This window comes from Ostrea edulis, chromosome 8, assembly GCF_947568905.1.
Source record: "Ostrea edulis chromosome 8, xbOstEdul1.1, whole genome shotgun sequence".
NCBI classification, from domain to species: Eukaryota; Metazoa; Mollusca; class Bivalvia; order Ostreida; family Ostreidae; genus Ostrea; species Ostrea edulis.
Window position 1 is genome coordinate 13099843 of NC_079171.1, and position 17137 is coordinate 13116979.

General features: G+C 37.1%; 1 protein-coding gene across 2 annotated transcripts; it reads right to left on the reverse strand.

The window, feature by feature from the left end:
- Positions 1–3778: 3778 nt before the first annotated feature.
- Positions 3779–16543, reverse strand: LOC125661834 (carboxypeptidase inhibitor SmCI-like). Of its 2 annotated transcripts, XM_048893957.2 has the most exons (7): positions 16384–16534; positions 9876–10008; positions 9289–9471; positions 7159–7350; positions 6489–6701; positions 5787–5960; positions 3779–4196 (listed from the first exon to the last, which is right to left on the reverse strand). In XM_048893957.2, exons 1-7 carry the CDS (start codon positions 16426–16428, stop codon positions 4009–4011), a joined length of 1128 nt encoding a protein of 375 aa, XP_048749914.2. In that variant the 5' UTR covers positions 16429–16534; the 3' UTR covers positions 3779–4008. The 2 variants fall into 2 exon arrangements, with proteins under 2 accessions (XP_048749914.2, XP_056002895.1); XM_056146920.1 differs by lacking the exon at positions 7159–7350 and having other exon boundaries at positions 16384–16543.
- Positions 16544–17137: the final 594 nt, after the last annotated feature.

The window sequence follows — 17137 nt, forward strand, 5'->3', positions numbered from 1 at the left end:
ATAGTGACAATTTTTCCTCTTTTTTTAATGTTTTTTAAGAGAAGAGGGGGGGGGGGTCAGACTGTTCTCTCATTTAATCGATGTCTAAATAAGCCATTTTGTTGTAAGTTTTTTTTTGTTTTTTTTACAATGTAATAAAGTTGTCTGAAACATTTACAATGTCATAAAATTTATTTTCAAATAGCCAATCACAGTCAGTCACGTGATATCTCTCTGTTGGGTATTCTTAATGAATAAGTGAGCCACTTAATGAACAACTTCTTGAAATCTGATTGGTCGACAAACTAGGTTATATTCTAAAATTCTGTAAATATATACTGAGTTTGAGTACTAAGACAACAATGGAATGATATACAGTGGAGCCTCGGTAATCCGGACGCCATTAATCCGGACGCTTCATCTTCCGGACGATTTTTCTAGGGAACGGAATTTTTATATGTTATTTTGCATCATTAATCCGGAAATTCGCGTTCCAGATCCGGACGGTCATTTTTTACTACAAAACGTTATAATGCATTGAAAATTGTACCGTTAATCCGGACGGTAATTTTGTTTAGGGAAGGTCTGGTCGGACAATTTTAGCAAGGCGTAAATTATAAAGAAAACAAGCCAAACTGTCTAATTGAAGCGATTATCTGTACCCTGTCAACATTTCCCTCCAATTAGATGGTGTGTGATGATAAGTCCGTTAGATAGCACGTGCCGATCGAGACATTGTATTGCCAATTTTCGCACATAAGATCTTTATTGCGTGTAGTGTTGAATTTTGTAAATAAATCTGTAGCATATTAATTTATAGTCTTGATCAATACCCTAATAGTATTAATAAATTAAACATCATGCCGTAATGATAATTTTTTAACTGCTACACATTTCAGTTGTACTGATTCGTAAATTGATATCGGCTTATTCAAATCTAAAGAGTGTAGATTATACTTCTAGATTCTGGATTTTATACCGTTGATTGGCGTGAAATATACATGTATGTTCATGCACATGTAGTATAAGTTTTTAACGTTTAGAATGTCACGCATGTAGAATGTACCTGTGTACGATTGATTCTTATTACGATGTTGTAGCGCTTTATTGCTTTCGAATTTTAAACTCTGGGTAGAAGTGAGAAAATTACCATTTTAAGGAAAATGACAATTAAATTTTGTATGTACCCGTAATATTAGTTTCACCCGAGTTTTGTTCCGTTATTATCGCATCATGAAAATAATAGATGCGCGTGGCTAGATCAAAGCAGTAGTAGGTCTTGATATTACGAGCTTAAATGATTTTTGTTCTCCCGATATTGTCTTGGATAATTATAGAACAAGAAATATAAACTCTGGCAGATTGAATTTTGGTTAAAGAATGTTGTCAACTGACATGATAATCACGAAATTTTTATATCAACACAATGAAGATTGTTTTAACAGACCGCAGAACCCGTGAATCGTGACAGATGGAAATTACAGGCCTCTTTAAGAAGTAAAAGTGTGATGAAATGTTTGAAGTGTAAATGATTATGTTAGTTACTAATGATTAATTTACTTATAGTTACATACAGTGCTTCATTATTTGTTTTAGTGCATACGGTACACAGTTTTGTATATTTATTTGTAGGGCTCATATATATGTACAATGTAAGCACAGGCAAATACGCTGAACACGTACATTAAATTTTAGTGTTTAGAAATACATGTAAATGTTAACATCATCATAATTTATTTACTAATGCAAATGGTGAAATCCAATGATAGAATGTGTTTAATTCACTATACATCAATAAAGTAGGCATATATTGGTTACTTATGTAAAGATAGAAAATATGCGATTCCATTATCCGGACACTTCATTTATCCGGACGATTTTGCTGGAAACCAAAGTGTCTGGATTAACGAGGCTCCACTGTATTGGGAACTTCGGAGATACCCTCTTCTAGTAATAGTCAAGATAAAAATGATAGCGTTTTGGGCGAAACTTCATTTCCCTAGTAACACTGATAAATTGTCCGTTAAAATATATCATTTAGTTTATAAAAAAGACATCAAATGGTTAAAATTTATTTAAAACAATATATTGAATGAATGTGGACTCTCATATTTGTGGACAACAGAATCTCTATATAGTCCAATTTGGGTAAAACAGGAAGTTAAAAGAAAATAAATAAACCAATTTATTCAAGAATGGAGGAGTAATATTTATCGTTCTCTCAAATGTTTAAATTACAGACTTTTCAAAGATTCCCTGCTATACGAGAATGATCTCACTATTCTGCCTCGAAAATACGCACTACTTTTATGTAAATTTAGATGTAATAATTTTAAACTACCCATTGAGTATGGAAGATGGAATAATACTCTTAGAAGTCAACGTTTCTTTTATTTATGCAATCGTTACATAGTAGGAGATGAATATCATTACATTTTTGAGTACACAACAAAAATTTAACAAGTGCCAGAAAAGTTTTATTGAATGAAAATCTAACAAACAATCCAAATATTAAAATTCCACAAACTATTTACATAAAAAAATCTTGCACTACTGAACATATTATGTAAATTTCTATTTGTTGTAAAGGAAAATGTGGACTTTACGTAGCTTTAACAATTTCATTAGGATACAACTTGGTTTCGTGGTAATGTTCATTTGTTGAATCTTTATACACAGTAATATAAATATATTTATTCCTGTACATGTTGTATATGCAGTATACTGTATTTTCAAACCTCTTCTCTGTAATGTATGACTGTACATTTATGAGAATAAAGCATTGAAGGGCTGCAAAATTCAGGCCTATACTCGGCGCTTTCGCCCTTTGGGCAGGGAGGGGTCTTTATCGTGTCACATCTGCTGTGGTACGATATCTCAAATTTACCGTCTCATCCGAGAATCGCCCCCATTTAGTCGCCTCTCACTATAAGCAAGGGGTACTGAAGACCTTTTTAGCCCGAATTCCCACGGTAATGTTTGAAATAATTTTGGATAAAACAGGCGCAATAATTTATGACGAGTTGTACAATCTCATAAACACGTACATACGATAATTAACGACGTTTTCACAAGGACCCAACACTTTTAAAAGAAATATACAAATATTACAGGGTGTATATTTTCATGTTTTAAAAAGGAATTATTAAGTATACCTAAATGCATTCTTGCAAATAACCCAAAAAGCTTCAAAATCAGGGAGCTTCATATGCACCAAGCCTTTGTCCTGGACCCACTGGGGCTTGGATAGCCCCAGTGGGTCCAGGACAAAGGCTTGGTCCCGCCAATGGGAAGTACAGTATAACTGTGTGATAATCAGAAAGTTTAACAGATTGATGACGGAGAACCGTAACGTTATGCTGAGGATGGTATGCTTGATTCACTTGGTTTTGAGATAAAAGCAAGACTGTGTCGAATTGGGAGGTCAAGGACACTTACAGGCAGTTAGGATTCTTAAATGATATGGCAGTAAGGATTCTTAAATGATATCTTTTAAGTTCGCACGCACATTAAAAAATGTGATTTCCAATTTTCAAACAACCCAATTCTGGATAAAGTATTGACATTTTTCTGCTTTATATGTTTATTCTAGTTTTGTTTTATCACCAAGTATGAGATACACATTTACCCCAAAAAATGAATCTCCGGTACGATGATAAGGTCCCGGGAAATGGGATATCACGAGGCATATGCAATCACCGAAGATCTTTACCGCTGAATTTATGATTCTCTTTACAAGGCGTCATACAATCCTTTAAACAAGTATAATTACCGAAAATAAAAATAAATAAACAAAAACAAATAAAAGAATTTGTTTATTTCTATTGATTGAAAATAAATTCGATCTACTGTTAAAAAAGAAAAACAAAACAAAAGAACATTTTATTTCACTACATAGTCAATCATTTAAACAAGTTTAAAAAAGCCTATTAAGTTAAAATGAATCCTTAAAGTACATGTATCACGCGCTCTCAGTTCTGAATAATCCACGTGTCCTAAAACGACACGTGCCCATGAGATGTCCGTCATCTATCCCGCTCTTAAGCCACAGACACGTTGACACTGGCCCCATGTTTCGAAATTGTTTTCGTTGCCTTGACAACCACCAAACAAAAACCTCTCACATCTCCTCAATCTGGAGTTAAAGTGCCACCTCGGTATGCTTGCCCTGCACGGCCCCGTATCTTCCGGTAAAAGGCAAATCTGGTTTCCGAGCCCTGCGAAAATTTCAAAACAAAATTTACACATACATGTATATGCATTATATGATATCCATACAATTATTCTCTTTAGAGAAGTCGAGAGGCATAGCCTTCATCGACTTCTCTTCGCAAGCATTCATATTTTGATTCTGGAAAACGTGTAAATGCCGGAGTCGGTGACGGTTTATGCTTCGACTCAGATGTGCCTGGATTTACGCAATAGACAACTTGTTTTCAAACATTTAGCAGTAATGCACAAAACCGTCACAAGGAAATCAACACTTACTTCCTTTTAATCCATTTTCAACATGTCCCCTCTCCCGGGTTTACGTTAACTGGTCTTGGGAGTTGTCAAAATAGGGGACCAGTTAAGAGAAAGTAAACAGAGTTGTGATTTAAACCCGGGACAGGGGACATGTTGAAAAGTCGATGAAGGCTATGCCTCTCGACTTCTCTAAAGAGAATACCATACAATGTGTTGCGATGCATTGTATATGCTTTGACATTTACGGTACTTCATAGGGATTACCATGACTTTCACTATGGTATTTAGAGGAACATAGACACGATTTTGGTGAGAAAACAACCACATGTAGTTGAACATTAATTAGTAATATATGGAGTATTTGATGTGTGTAAAACATAGCGATTGATTGATTGATCGTTTTCCGCCACACTCAACCATTTTTCAGTGAAGAGAGAATCCAGATACAATGTACACCAACCTTCCGAAAGTAAACTGGGAGACTTTCTCACTCACCGGCGCGAGCGGGACTCGAACCCGCGCCGACAGAAGTGAGAGGCCGTGTGATTTTGAGCGCGATGCCCTAACCACTCGGCCACGGAGGCCCAAAACATAGCGACAGACATCAATTTCAGAACAAGGCACGAGTCCTGTTTATGTTTACATGTCCCGTTACCAAGCTATCAGAGGGGTACCAAATTTGACGGCTTCGGAGAAAATAGTCAGTTCTTACGTCATTGTGATTTCTCCCAAAATTTATTTAGCAATAATAATATCGGAATACCGAATGATATTGACATTTTTTAATAGAAATATTGGTGTTCTCACCTCCGCACGTGTTTACAGGCATACGAGATGCGCGCCAGAGATTAACACCGTGTTTACACGATTTACGTAGCCAAGTTTTATGTAAATACGAAGTGTATTTTATGTAAAAATAATTTTAATCCACAAATTTATTTAAAACCATTCTTGACTGTCAATGCAACCAATCAAATGACCCTCCTGATACATGTAAGCACGATCACCGATACATTGTACTGGCATGTAGATATACATATGTATGTGGGATAATAACCATAAAACTTTTGTCTAATTTAGAAGTTGTAGATTGATTGAATATAGTTTAACGTCCCTTTCGAAAATATTTCAATATGGAGACGTCACCACTGTCGGTGGAGGGCTGCAAAATTTAGGCCTATGCTCGGCGCTTTATCGTGTCACACCTGCTGCGACACGGGACCTCGGTTTTTGCGGTCTCACCCGAAGAGCCACCTCATTTAGTCGCATTTTACGACAAGCAAGGGGTACTGAGGACCTGTTCTAATAAAATATCATTTTTAAACAGAAACGTCACATACCTCCTCCAGCATTGGAACAGCGCGCCTCACACTGCGCTCTGGTGTTGAAGTTATTTCCGTTCCCGCCACATCCTCCATATATAAACCGCTCGCACTGTCCGTTGGTCATACTATAACTCCACCGCGGGATGAAAGACCGACATGGACCAGAATCTCCCGGCATCCGGCATACCGCTGGAAAGTATGACAATATGGTGAGGAAAAACTTAACGATACACCCTACAGTTTATTCCATCATAGAGAATTCTCGACTTCTGAATTAGAAACTTATATATTGTCCAAAACGATACACATAGCATGTATCTCATTTGATTTGTTGTACACAATGCGCGTCCATGGATACAGAAATATTTGACATATATAGTACATTTAATTTAAGAGATGGGGATTACGACAGATACGGAAATAAAATGTTAATATCAGAAATAAATTTTGAAAATACAAGAGGGTATGAACTGGACGTAAAACGCCGGATTACTTCATGATGAACCCTCGAAATGTAACTTTTGTTGGGTGAATCACTTAAATGCCAAATTTGAATCATTATATAAGACAGACAAATAAGGAAAATTGAATCTTGACTCACCGTGACATTGTCTCACCAGATAAACCGAACATTGTCTCAACAGATAAACTGGACAGAGGTCGACTCACCAGATAAACTGGACATATACCCAACAGATAAACTGAACCTTTACTCACCAGATGCACCACCACCACCGCCGCCTCCACCACCACCACCACCATTGACACAGACACGGCGGCATTCCAATAACGAGTTAAAACGATTTCTGTTTCCTCCACATCCACCGTACACAAATTCCTGGCATCGTCTGGTGATCGGATTATATGTCCAAGAAGGGAAAAAGGCCATACAGTTACCAGACTGCGCATGCTGCAAGTTACACGAGCTTCCTGAAATAAAAAAAAACCAAGAAATCACATTTGTTTCGCAGATGTACCATTACAAAGGACGGCCGGACCTTAGCGACCGACAACTTTTATCTTGAAGGACGAATGTTGGCACCAATTGAGTAACAACGGAATTATTTGCCAAACCCACACTTTACAACAATCCATCATCTAATCAAAACATGATTGAATATTGTTCAACGTCCCTCTCCAGAATATTTCACTCATATGGAGACGTCACCATTACCTGTGGAGGGCTGCAAAATGGCGCTTACGTCCTTTGAGCAGGGAGGGATCTTTATCGTGCCACGGGACTTCGGTTTTTGCAGTCTCATCCGAAGGACCACCCTATTTAGTCGCCTTTTACGACAAACAAGGGATACTGAGGATCTATTTTAACCCGGATCCCCGCGGGAATACACTGCTCGATAATAGTAAGAACTTGTGTGCGATTTATTACCTGGGGGAAATATTCCACTGTCCCCGTCGCATCTCCGCCGACATGCTTGCAAAGATTGGAAGTTATTTCTGTTGCCTTGGCAACCACCATATCGGAAAAGTTCACACTGTCTGGAAGCCGAGTTGAAGTAAAATCGACGCATGGTTGCTCTACATGGTCCAGTGACTGCAGGAAGCGTGCAGACATCATCCCCTGAAAATAATGGCAGATTTGCTGACTCCACTACATGTAAGCATGAATTGCACGGCTTCTTTCAATGCAAACCTTTTAAACTGAGTGTCATTGCCACTATTTGTGTGCAATTTCATCATGCTGCTCGAAAATTCACATGAACCTGTGATGGCGTTTCTGTGCAACAGTATGCGTCTTCCGAAGACTGGACACTTATGAATTTTAATTCATTCATTATATACATATATTACAAAGCCGTACTTTTTATTTCAATTCAGTCATTATACTACAGTCTGTTGGAATTCCAATGAGCACGAATTGTGCTCCTTTGTCAGTTGACCTGTTTCACTTTGTCAGTTGACCTGTTTCACTTTGTCAGTTGACCTGTTTCAATATTCATATGAAGCAGGATTTATTCAAAAACTTTTACGTAAGAAGAAAATATCTCTTGCTGTGGCCTTCGATTCGACATTTAGTTATATCGACGTTTTGTCTATTAGCAATAAGAACTTTCATTCATATGTCGATTCAATGTATCCCTGTGGGCTCGAAATAAAAGACACCACAGAGTCGTCTACTTCTGCTTTATACTGAAATATTTTACTGAAAGTAGACATTAATGGCAAACTGACAACTCAACTGTGTGGTAAATGGGATGATTTCAGCTTCTCCATCGTCAACTTCCCATATGTATGTAGCAATAGTCCATTATCACCCACATATGGTGTTTACATCTCTCATCTGATTCAATACGCAAGAGCTTGTTATACGTAAGATCAGTTTTTAAATCGAGGCAAACTACTAACAAACAAGTTGATGATAAAGGGGTTTCAAGAGTATCGATTGAAGTCAGCATTTTGCAAATTCTAGTTCGTCAATACAACCTATCATTGGAACAAATGCTGTTTCATACCGATTGTTAAGTCGTTCTTTCTTGGCACACTGATTTTGACTACGGATGACTCCGTTTGCCTGATCAGGATAAAGGGTTCACGGCGGGTGTGACCGGTCCACAGGGGATGTTTAGTCCTCCTAGGCACATGACCCCACCTCTGGTACATGTATCCCCAGGAGTCCGTGTTTGTCCAACTACAGTCTCTATTTCGTATTGTTTATAGGATTTATGCGATTGATCACTGTTCGTTATCTTCACCTTTCATATACATATACTATGTATAGCAAAGTCATACTTATGTCTTTAATTCATCCAGTATTAGAAAGCCATACTTATGGAGAGTCATCAATTCTCATCCGACTCCTTACAGGTAACGGAAGCTCAGGTAGAGCGTTTGCCTTCGTTTTCGGGTCGTGAGCACGGGCCCCGCTCCTGGCCGCGTCATGCTAAGATTTAAACATACAGATATGTAGATAGCAATTGCTCCTTTACCAAAACGCTCCGCATTTAAAAGTGAGAAAGATGGGTCTTTCAGATATGACCATCGTCCCAATTCAAATACAGTGAAAAGGCAAGATCGTGTCTTCTTCAGCAGTTACATTGTACCTTGGTTAGTTGTATACTGTTTAACGTCCCACTCGGGAATTTTTTACCCATGTGGAGACGTTACCATTGCCTACGAATGGCTGTAAAATTTAGGCCTACATGTATGCTCACATTTACGGTCTCTGAGCAGGGAAGGGTCGTTATCGTGTCACACTTGTTTGTCACGGGACCTCGGGTTTTACGATCTCATCCGCCACAATTAGTCGCCTCTTACGACAAGCAAGGGATACTGAGGATCTATTCAAACCCGGATACCCATGTGAGTTCAGCTAATACGTGTAGATAGCGTACAGGATAATATCGATATTTTATATGTACCTGAAAGTATGTAATACAGAAACATACAAGTTTATTTCTTTGGTATGTTAAATGTAATAAAATTCATAACCCGCTAACACAATGTTTGCGACCTTCCTCTCCCGTTTAACAAATAATGTTTTTTAAAATGTAATTCATACCCGCTCCCCCGTTGCCACAGACGCTTTGGCATTCTTGTCTACTTGGAAATCTGTTTTCGTTTCCCTGGCAACCAGAATAGAAGAATGCTCGACACCTTCTGCTAACTCCATCATAATAATAACTTAAGAACCGGCCCCGGCAGTTTCCGGGAAGTCTAGGTAAATAGCAAAAGCCAGGTCTTCCTACAATTTGAAAAAAAAATATATAAATATAAATTTATCTTTGGCACTACGATATGAAAATTGGGATCGAAAGACCTACGTTAAAGGATTTGATACATGTACATATCGTATGTTTGTGTACTGAAGCAATACATGCACAATCCGAATTTTATTTTGTACAACTCATGTATAGGACGACTTATTCTTTAGCGCCTGAGATTGTTTAGCATGTGTCAAAACTTTTATGAAAGTGTTTTGTTTATGACCGATTTAATTTGGTTTCGTCTTTGTTTCATTGCAAATGGCTTTAATCTTGACATTGATCTGCTTTTGCCAAGAGAATTATTTTATGCACCAGTATAGTATTGATTGTTAGATACTACTAAATAGAGATACTTGAAATCTATCTGTAAATACGACATTACCCTGGTCAGGGTTTGTTATATCTGGAAAAGTAGGCCCAACTGGTATTCCTCCGCCATTTCCGCCAAAACCATCATTGATTGGGGGGACGACTCCGCCTCCAAAATCTTGTGATAAAACTTCATCAAAAATAAGCTGAAACATGAACTAAATTTTAGTCAAATGAATACGGCTATAAAATCTTTAATGATTTTTATGTTTGGCATTTCTAAGTTAATTCTAACATCGAGCAGCAGTATAAAACAAGGCGTGTCCTTAAACGCAAATGTCATCGTAAGTGTCCATACTGATAATTTGTTTTACATATGATTAATTGATTGAATATTGTTTTACGTCCCTCTCGAGAATATTTCACTCATATGAAGAGGTCACGACCACTGCAGGTGAAGGGCTGCAAAATTTATGCTTATGCTCGGCGCTTACGGCCATTGAGCAGGGAGGGATCTTTATCGTGCCACGCCTGCTGTGACACGGGACCTCGGTTTTTGCTGTCTCATCCGAAGGACCGCCCCCATTTAGTTGCCCCTTACGACAAGCAAGGGGGGTACTGAAGACCTATTCTAACCCGGATCCTCACGGGAATTGTTTTACATAATATAGCATGTAAAATTTATACGGTACCAATTTTGATGCACCAGATGCGCATTTCGACAAATAATGTCTCTTCAGTGATGCTCAACCGAAATGTTTGAAATCCGAAATAACTATGAAGTTTTATAGCTAAATATAGCCTAAAACAGCGTGCCAAAAAAATGGAGCCAAATTCGTCCAAGGATAAGAGCTATGCATGAGGGAGATAATCCTTACTTTTGAAATGAATTTCTAAATTTTATAACAGCAATTAAATATACATCCGTATTTTCAAGCTAGTAACGAAGTACTTAGCTACTGGGCTGTAGAGACCCTCGGGGACTAACAGTCCACCAGCAGAGGCCTCGACCCAGGGGTCATAATGTAAAACTTATACGGTACCAATTTTGATGCACCAGATGCGCATTTCGACAAATAATCTCTCTTCAGTCATGCTCAACCGAAATGTTTGAAATCCGAAATAACTGAAGCTTTAGAGCTTGTAATATTATGACAATAGGATTATTTGACCACGCTCTAGAGTCAGAACCCTTACTCAAAGGATTCTGAAATTTACAATTGTGGCAGAGTCCTTCACAATCTTGCTATATATACATTCAGTTATTCTTCAAGATCAGCTTAAGTAAAGATTGATTGGATCTTGTTTAACTTCCTTCTCGAGAATTTTTCACTCACACGGAGACGTCACCAAGACCGGTGAAGGGCTTCAAATCTAGGCATCTGCTAGGCGCTTACGGCCATTGAAAAGTGAGGGTTCTTTTAGTGTGCGTTCATATTCAAACACTATACACATAACATGCAACTGAGCTTGATTGAAAGTCGAAACCCTGCCATGGGATAAAAGAAAAAAGAATTTTTAGGTAGGGATGTTCCAGTTTTTCTTTATATATATTGACCCTAGTCTAGACCCTGACTGAGGGGCAATGATTTTCACTATGTAAAGTAGAGAAAGTTTAATACACATGTACATTAGAACGAGCTATTCAGATGGGGAACTCTTTTCTCCTCCTAAATATTCATTTCTATTCGATCTAGTGTCAATAAAATGCAATGGACATTAACAGCATATGACCATATTCAGTCCGCCCTTGACTTGGAACCTTTCCAACTAGGGTTGTAAAATTCACAACACCGGTACATTCCTTTCAGCGTTTCCTAAATATGCATGTAGTATTTAAGTCTTTCAAATGGTAAAGACTAATCACGAAGACAATGTTGGTCCTTCCCAGTATCAAAACCCCTTCCCCTAGGACTAAGAAATTTACAAACTCAGTAAAAGCTTTACTACTCTACTTGACTATGTATTTAGTTTTTCTTATCCATATGTTGTTGTAGAGAAAATTATTTTTAATCATCTGTAATTTTGGGCTGTTTTTGCAGCGCTCCAAATGCCCTGTGAGTGCAATGTCTGAAACCCCCTGTCCCAATGATGATTTATACCAAATTTGAAATTACTTGGAAGTATAGTTACCACAAATATTTAATTGTCAACGCATGTCGGACGCAGACCAATAGCAATAGGCCACCGAAGTGGCCCTTGCCTTAGGGATAAGGTAAAACACAATTTTGGTAGAGGGTTTCAAGCGTTTCCTACCCATGCATTTAATTGTGCAGGAGAAGAAAATATTTTTACAATTAAGAACGTTTTCAAAATATAACCATTTTCTTATTCCGGGTTGGGGGTTAAAAACATTACGTAGAGGGTTCCATGCTCTACCTAACTGTATTTAGTTTTAAATTCCATCAAGATATGCAGAGGTAAAGAAGATTTTCAAAGATCATTTACATTTTTCTAACATTGTCATTTTTGCGCTGTCCTGTGGGTTTATGTAAAACATTATTTCTGTAGAAGGCTTAATGCTGTTACTCGTCATGCATTCTGTTTTCCTATAAGACGTGTAAGGGTAGAGAAGATGTATTAAAATTTGGATATTTTAGTTTCCTCCCTGCTCCAGGAGTACAAAAATCACGAATGGCACAATTTATGTTCCTCTTATCCATATCATGATTCCTATCAAATTTGAAGAGGATTCAAGAATTTGAAGAAGAAAAATATTCAATTGTGAATGGACGATGTGATTCAGGTAACCTAAAATGTTGAACTATAAGAACATGCAGTATTTATGATAAAATATGTTCAGATTCACAGCTCTACAAGCAAGGCTTATCTTACACACAACCTTTAAACGTCAAAGTCGCACATCGGTGACAGAGCTTTTTGTACATAAACATCGAACAGAAATTTACTATCTACGCATCGTACGTGTCATGTAGGTTTCCTGTTACGAAATAAGACTGGGCTACGCACAACGTAAAATTGACCACCGGAAAAGGTGGGGTGGGAAGAGACATTGTTGATGGTCAGTGCCAGTCATTGAATGGTATTATATTGTATATTTAGATACCATTAATTGCGTTTCCAAAATCGCATTTTTTTCCCCTTCTTTACAGTGTTGGTACAACATTTGATGAGCATACGCTATCATATATACATAGGGGTTTGTTATATATATACATCCGGATTGTTCGGAAATAGTGGACGTTCTACGCAGGGTATCTGTTCCTACCAATATGTAAAGTCATCAAACATTTACCTACTCATAATGACATACACTGTAACAATTATTTCATTGCGTGGGGGACATTTTCATTGATTGTACCGGCGGCGTTGCAGCCGAAAGGCCCGGGATTGATTCCCGGTACAGGCACGGTGTCAAATCTAAAACGTTCGACGCAGATAGGTGTAGTAAAAGTCTCGGGTTTTTTCCGGATATGTCACATTTGGCGTCGGCAGGATAAAAAAAAAACCGTTACGGCTATAATCGCCACACATAAGCCAAACAGAGAAGCTGCTGATAAAGGGCTGTAATGGAAGAGGATCTCTATTAGCTTACATTCCAGGCTGCCTGTCTGTCTTTATACAGGCACTAGTATTCTGCAATTTTGTTCGACAGATTACACTAAAAACCCTCTTACTGAATATCAAAGACATTTTTGTCTGGTAACGTTATGATTTGTGTGAATGGAAATAAATGTTTTACAGTCAGGGTTTGTTGTTTAGATTTTACATCTCAGTATGAGTGAAAAATTATTGACGGGAAACAAAACAATCAATCGTATAAATGTCATTTAACACAAATTGAAATCCAGAAGGTTAGAATTGATTATATTTTCGCAGTAATTTAACTTCACGGTAGAGACCTTTAGCGTAACCAGCGAAAATCAATCTACAACATAAGGTTGCATACAGTCCTAACTATTTGATTGACACTTCTTTCCTTTTCCGCGGACCATGTAAATGCTAAATTGCACGTGCATGTATTTTTAATTCGTGTATTTGTATATGAGATACATGGAAGACACGCTCCAGCAGACTTGACTTAATGTTTGTAATGAATTGATGCAGGTTATGAACAAGAATATCAGTAAAACTGATGGACGCTTTCCGAAATGCATCTAATTGCGTGAAAGCCATTTTCTCTATGAGTGTGATATATGATCAATACCTATTTAAAAACTGTTGATAGAAAGGCACATTTTTTCTTATACAAAGTATATGTTCTGAGTGACTTTGACCTTTCAAAAATGACCTTGGTTCATAGGATCAATACCTGTTCAAAAATTGTTGAAATGAAGTTTTTTCCTATACAAAGTATATGTTCTGAGTGACCTTGGCCTTCAAAACATGATCTTGAGTGACCTATAAATTATGATCAACACCAATTCAAAATCCGTTGAGATAAAGTATCAAAGGTGTGTTTTGGGTAATCTTGACTTTCCCAAAATGACCTTGGTCCAAATGTCCCTGACCCAATAGAATATTTGCCATCAATTATCATTAAATTCTGATGACGGTTTAGATTGGAACTTCTATATCAAAAATCGTCGAAATAATATTTTTTTGTGTGTGTTCTAAGTGACCATGCCCTTCCCAAAATGCCCCTGAAAGACCTTTTCCAAAAGTCCTCATCTCAAGGAACTATTGTGATCAATTAAATCAATTTCTGATATAAGGTTGCGGAGACAAGAGCTGGGACGGACGGGCGGGCGGAAATGGCGGCGACTATACACCCCCCCCCCCCCCCCAAAAAAAATTCGGGGAGCCTAAAAGCGGAGTAAAAGATGGTCCTTATATTTTCTTATCATCGTTATACATCACACAACGGTGTACTGTACGAACCTGGAAGGACATAATATCGGAGCCAGGTGTATGTTTGACCAGTGCCGCTTGGTTTACGTCCAGTGTTGTTTATACACACTTCGCTTGACCACACTTGTCAACCTATAGCCGTAAGTGATTTGTCCTTTGCAGAAACGCGTGCGAAAAATCACGACCCTTTTGATTTAGTATCATGCACAACGTACGCCCCTCATCATTAATCGACACCTGTAATGATTCTAATATATCGCATACTAACCTAAAGGTACTATATCAACCTGTTTTGGAATATCTGACTCAATCAAATATGAATATTTTCTTATGTGCATTCTTAAATCGTAAAGCAAATTCTAAAAAGCCGATTTTTATGATGTAGATTTCGGTTTGGGTTTTTTTTTTTTTTTTTTTTGAACTTTCTTTCCTTTTTCTTTATCGGATGCAAATTTGGCTATGATACTCGTACTCTTTTATAATGGATTCGCTTGTACACCCATACTCGAACAGGCAACGTATGACAAGTATACCTTTAGAATTGATGTGAATGTGCTTGAAACTGCATGGAACCATCAAAACACGAATTTACGGAGGAGGACTAGTTTAGTATCTTATGACATAAAACTTGACATTGATTCCCATGAGAACCAGTTCACGATGGCGCATTATTTTACTAGTCGTTACATCGACTATGAAATGCCATCGACAAGTATGGCAGCAATTGGAAGAGCGAGACTTTGAAGATTTAAAGAAATAAAATAAACAATAATAATCTTTCGACTTTCAAACTTCAAACGCTTGTCCGAGTTTTATGGTTGAAGAATCAAACTACATATTCAAATTCAAGTACGAAACAGTTTGATGGGGAGGAAAATTTACAATAGAATTTCAATATATTTATATTTCTCGATAAAAGCAACCAGCATTCAATCGTACTACAAAATGTAAAGAGCACACTTTGACTATTATGATACAAAGGGAAGGGAAGTTTAGAACAATTTAAGCATATTCATGGATTATATACATTATCTCAATAATTTCATTGCTTCATGTAAAATGCTATGATCCTACATGTAGGTACATCCTAATTCACTTAATCTGCAAATCTATACCAACCGCGTTAATTTAAGATGTCAAATAGCAATCGTCAGTCAAAAGCTCTTTTTAAAAACTAAAATATGATTGTAACAGTTACACGGCATAGTGTGAAATTGAACACTTCTCACAAGGTTTAACATTATTATGAAGTTCTCGCGAGATTTTCCTCACTATATGAATGTTACAGACCAGGCGGTGTTATTCATTGCACATCTCTGTGTTAGGAATGCAGTGACCTATATTTACACAAGTTATGAAACAAAACAATCATACCATGAGGCAAATACTGCAACTTGTTTATATTTAGGTACATTATTGACATTTGAAACATTCGGCTCGGTATGCGTCAAATGACTAAGTGCAATAGACATGGTTATTGAATAATCACGACTACATCAGTAAATCACTTCATTTTCTTTATTATTATTATTATTATTTTTTTTTTGAAATTGTATTTCTATTTATTTATATTTTTTGTTAAAAAATATCTAATATATCAGTAAATGTTTGAAATAATATCATAAAGAAACGTAGGCAACACTGTGAAAATTAATATTGAATTTCTTTTACCTCAAGGTCGCAGAATATTACATTGAAATGCACTAAAAAATCATATAACAACCATACTTATTTCAATTGTACGTTAAAAGCATAAACTAAATAATTACCTGTATAATTGTAACTAAAACTGATTGTACTAATCCAAAATGCATGGCTTACTTCTCTGTGCTGCAATACGCAAAACTGATTGCTCGATTTCGTTCATAGACCCGCAAGTCACGTGTTTCAATAATGGCGTCTTATTCGGCGTTTATTTGTATTTTATTGTTGGCATACTTTTTTGCGATCTTTGACAAAAAACAATGGTTTACGAACAGAGGAGTGTGTGTGTGTGTTAGTTGGGGTGTGTGGAATGTCGGTATCAAACCCCAAAGTCACGAGAAGTGGAAACTACACTGAATAGTGTTGAAATGTTCAGATACTACGCTTTAATTCCCGGCTAAAAAAAACCTGCTAAATATTACAAATTTCAAATTAGGGTCGAGATCAAAGTCAGATAAAAATGTAAATTCAAATAGTTAGGGGAGGGTGAGTAAAACTCCCATAAGTTTTTGTCATCCGACATCCATTACACTTTGGTGCAAAAAGAAAAACAGGCAAGCGACTGTTAAAAACTGCATAATAAAATTACATTTTAATGAATATTTCATAGTTTTAATGTACACTTTCATTTGTGAATAAATAGTAGAAAAGGTATACAGAGTGTTATTTATACTCGTATGTTTTTACTTGATAATCGATTAGTTTCAACATTCGTCATATTTAGTTTTACGGGGGTGGGGGTCTTGGTGAAAACTACATGATTCAGTTTTTTGTCAGACATTGAACTTTTGATCTCGCCCCTTAACCTTCTGCAATATA

Coding starts and splice junctions, on each gene's coding strand:
- LOC125661834 (XM_048893957.2), bottom strand. CDS start 16,428: ATGCATTTTGGATTAGTACAATCAGTTTTAGTTACAATTATACAG. Junction 10,009..16,383: donor TTTTAGTTACAATTATACAG/GTAATTATTTAG, acceptor TTCATGTTTCAG/CTTATTTTTGATGAAGTTTT. Junction 4,197..5,786: donor CTGTTCCAATGCTGGAGGAG/GTATGTGACGTT, acceptor AAATTTTCGCAG/GGCTCGGAAACCAGATTTGC.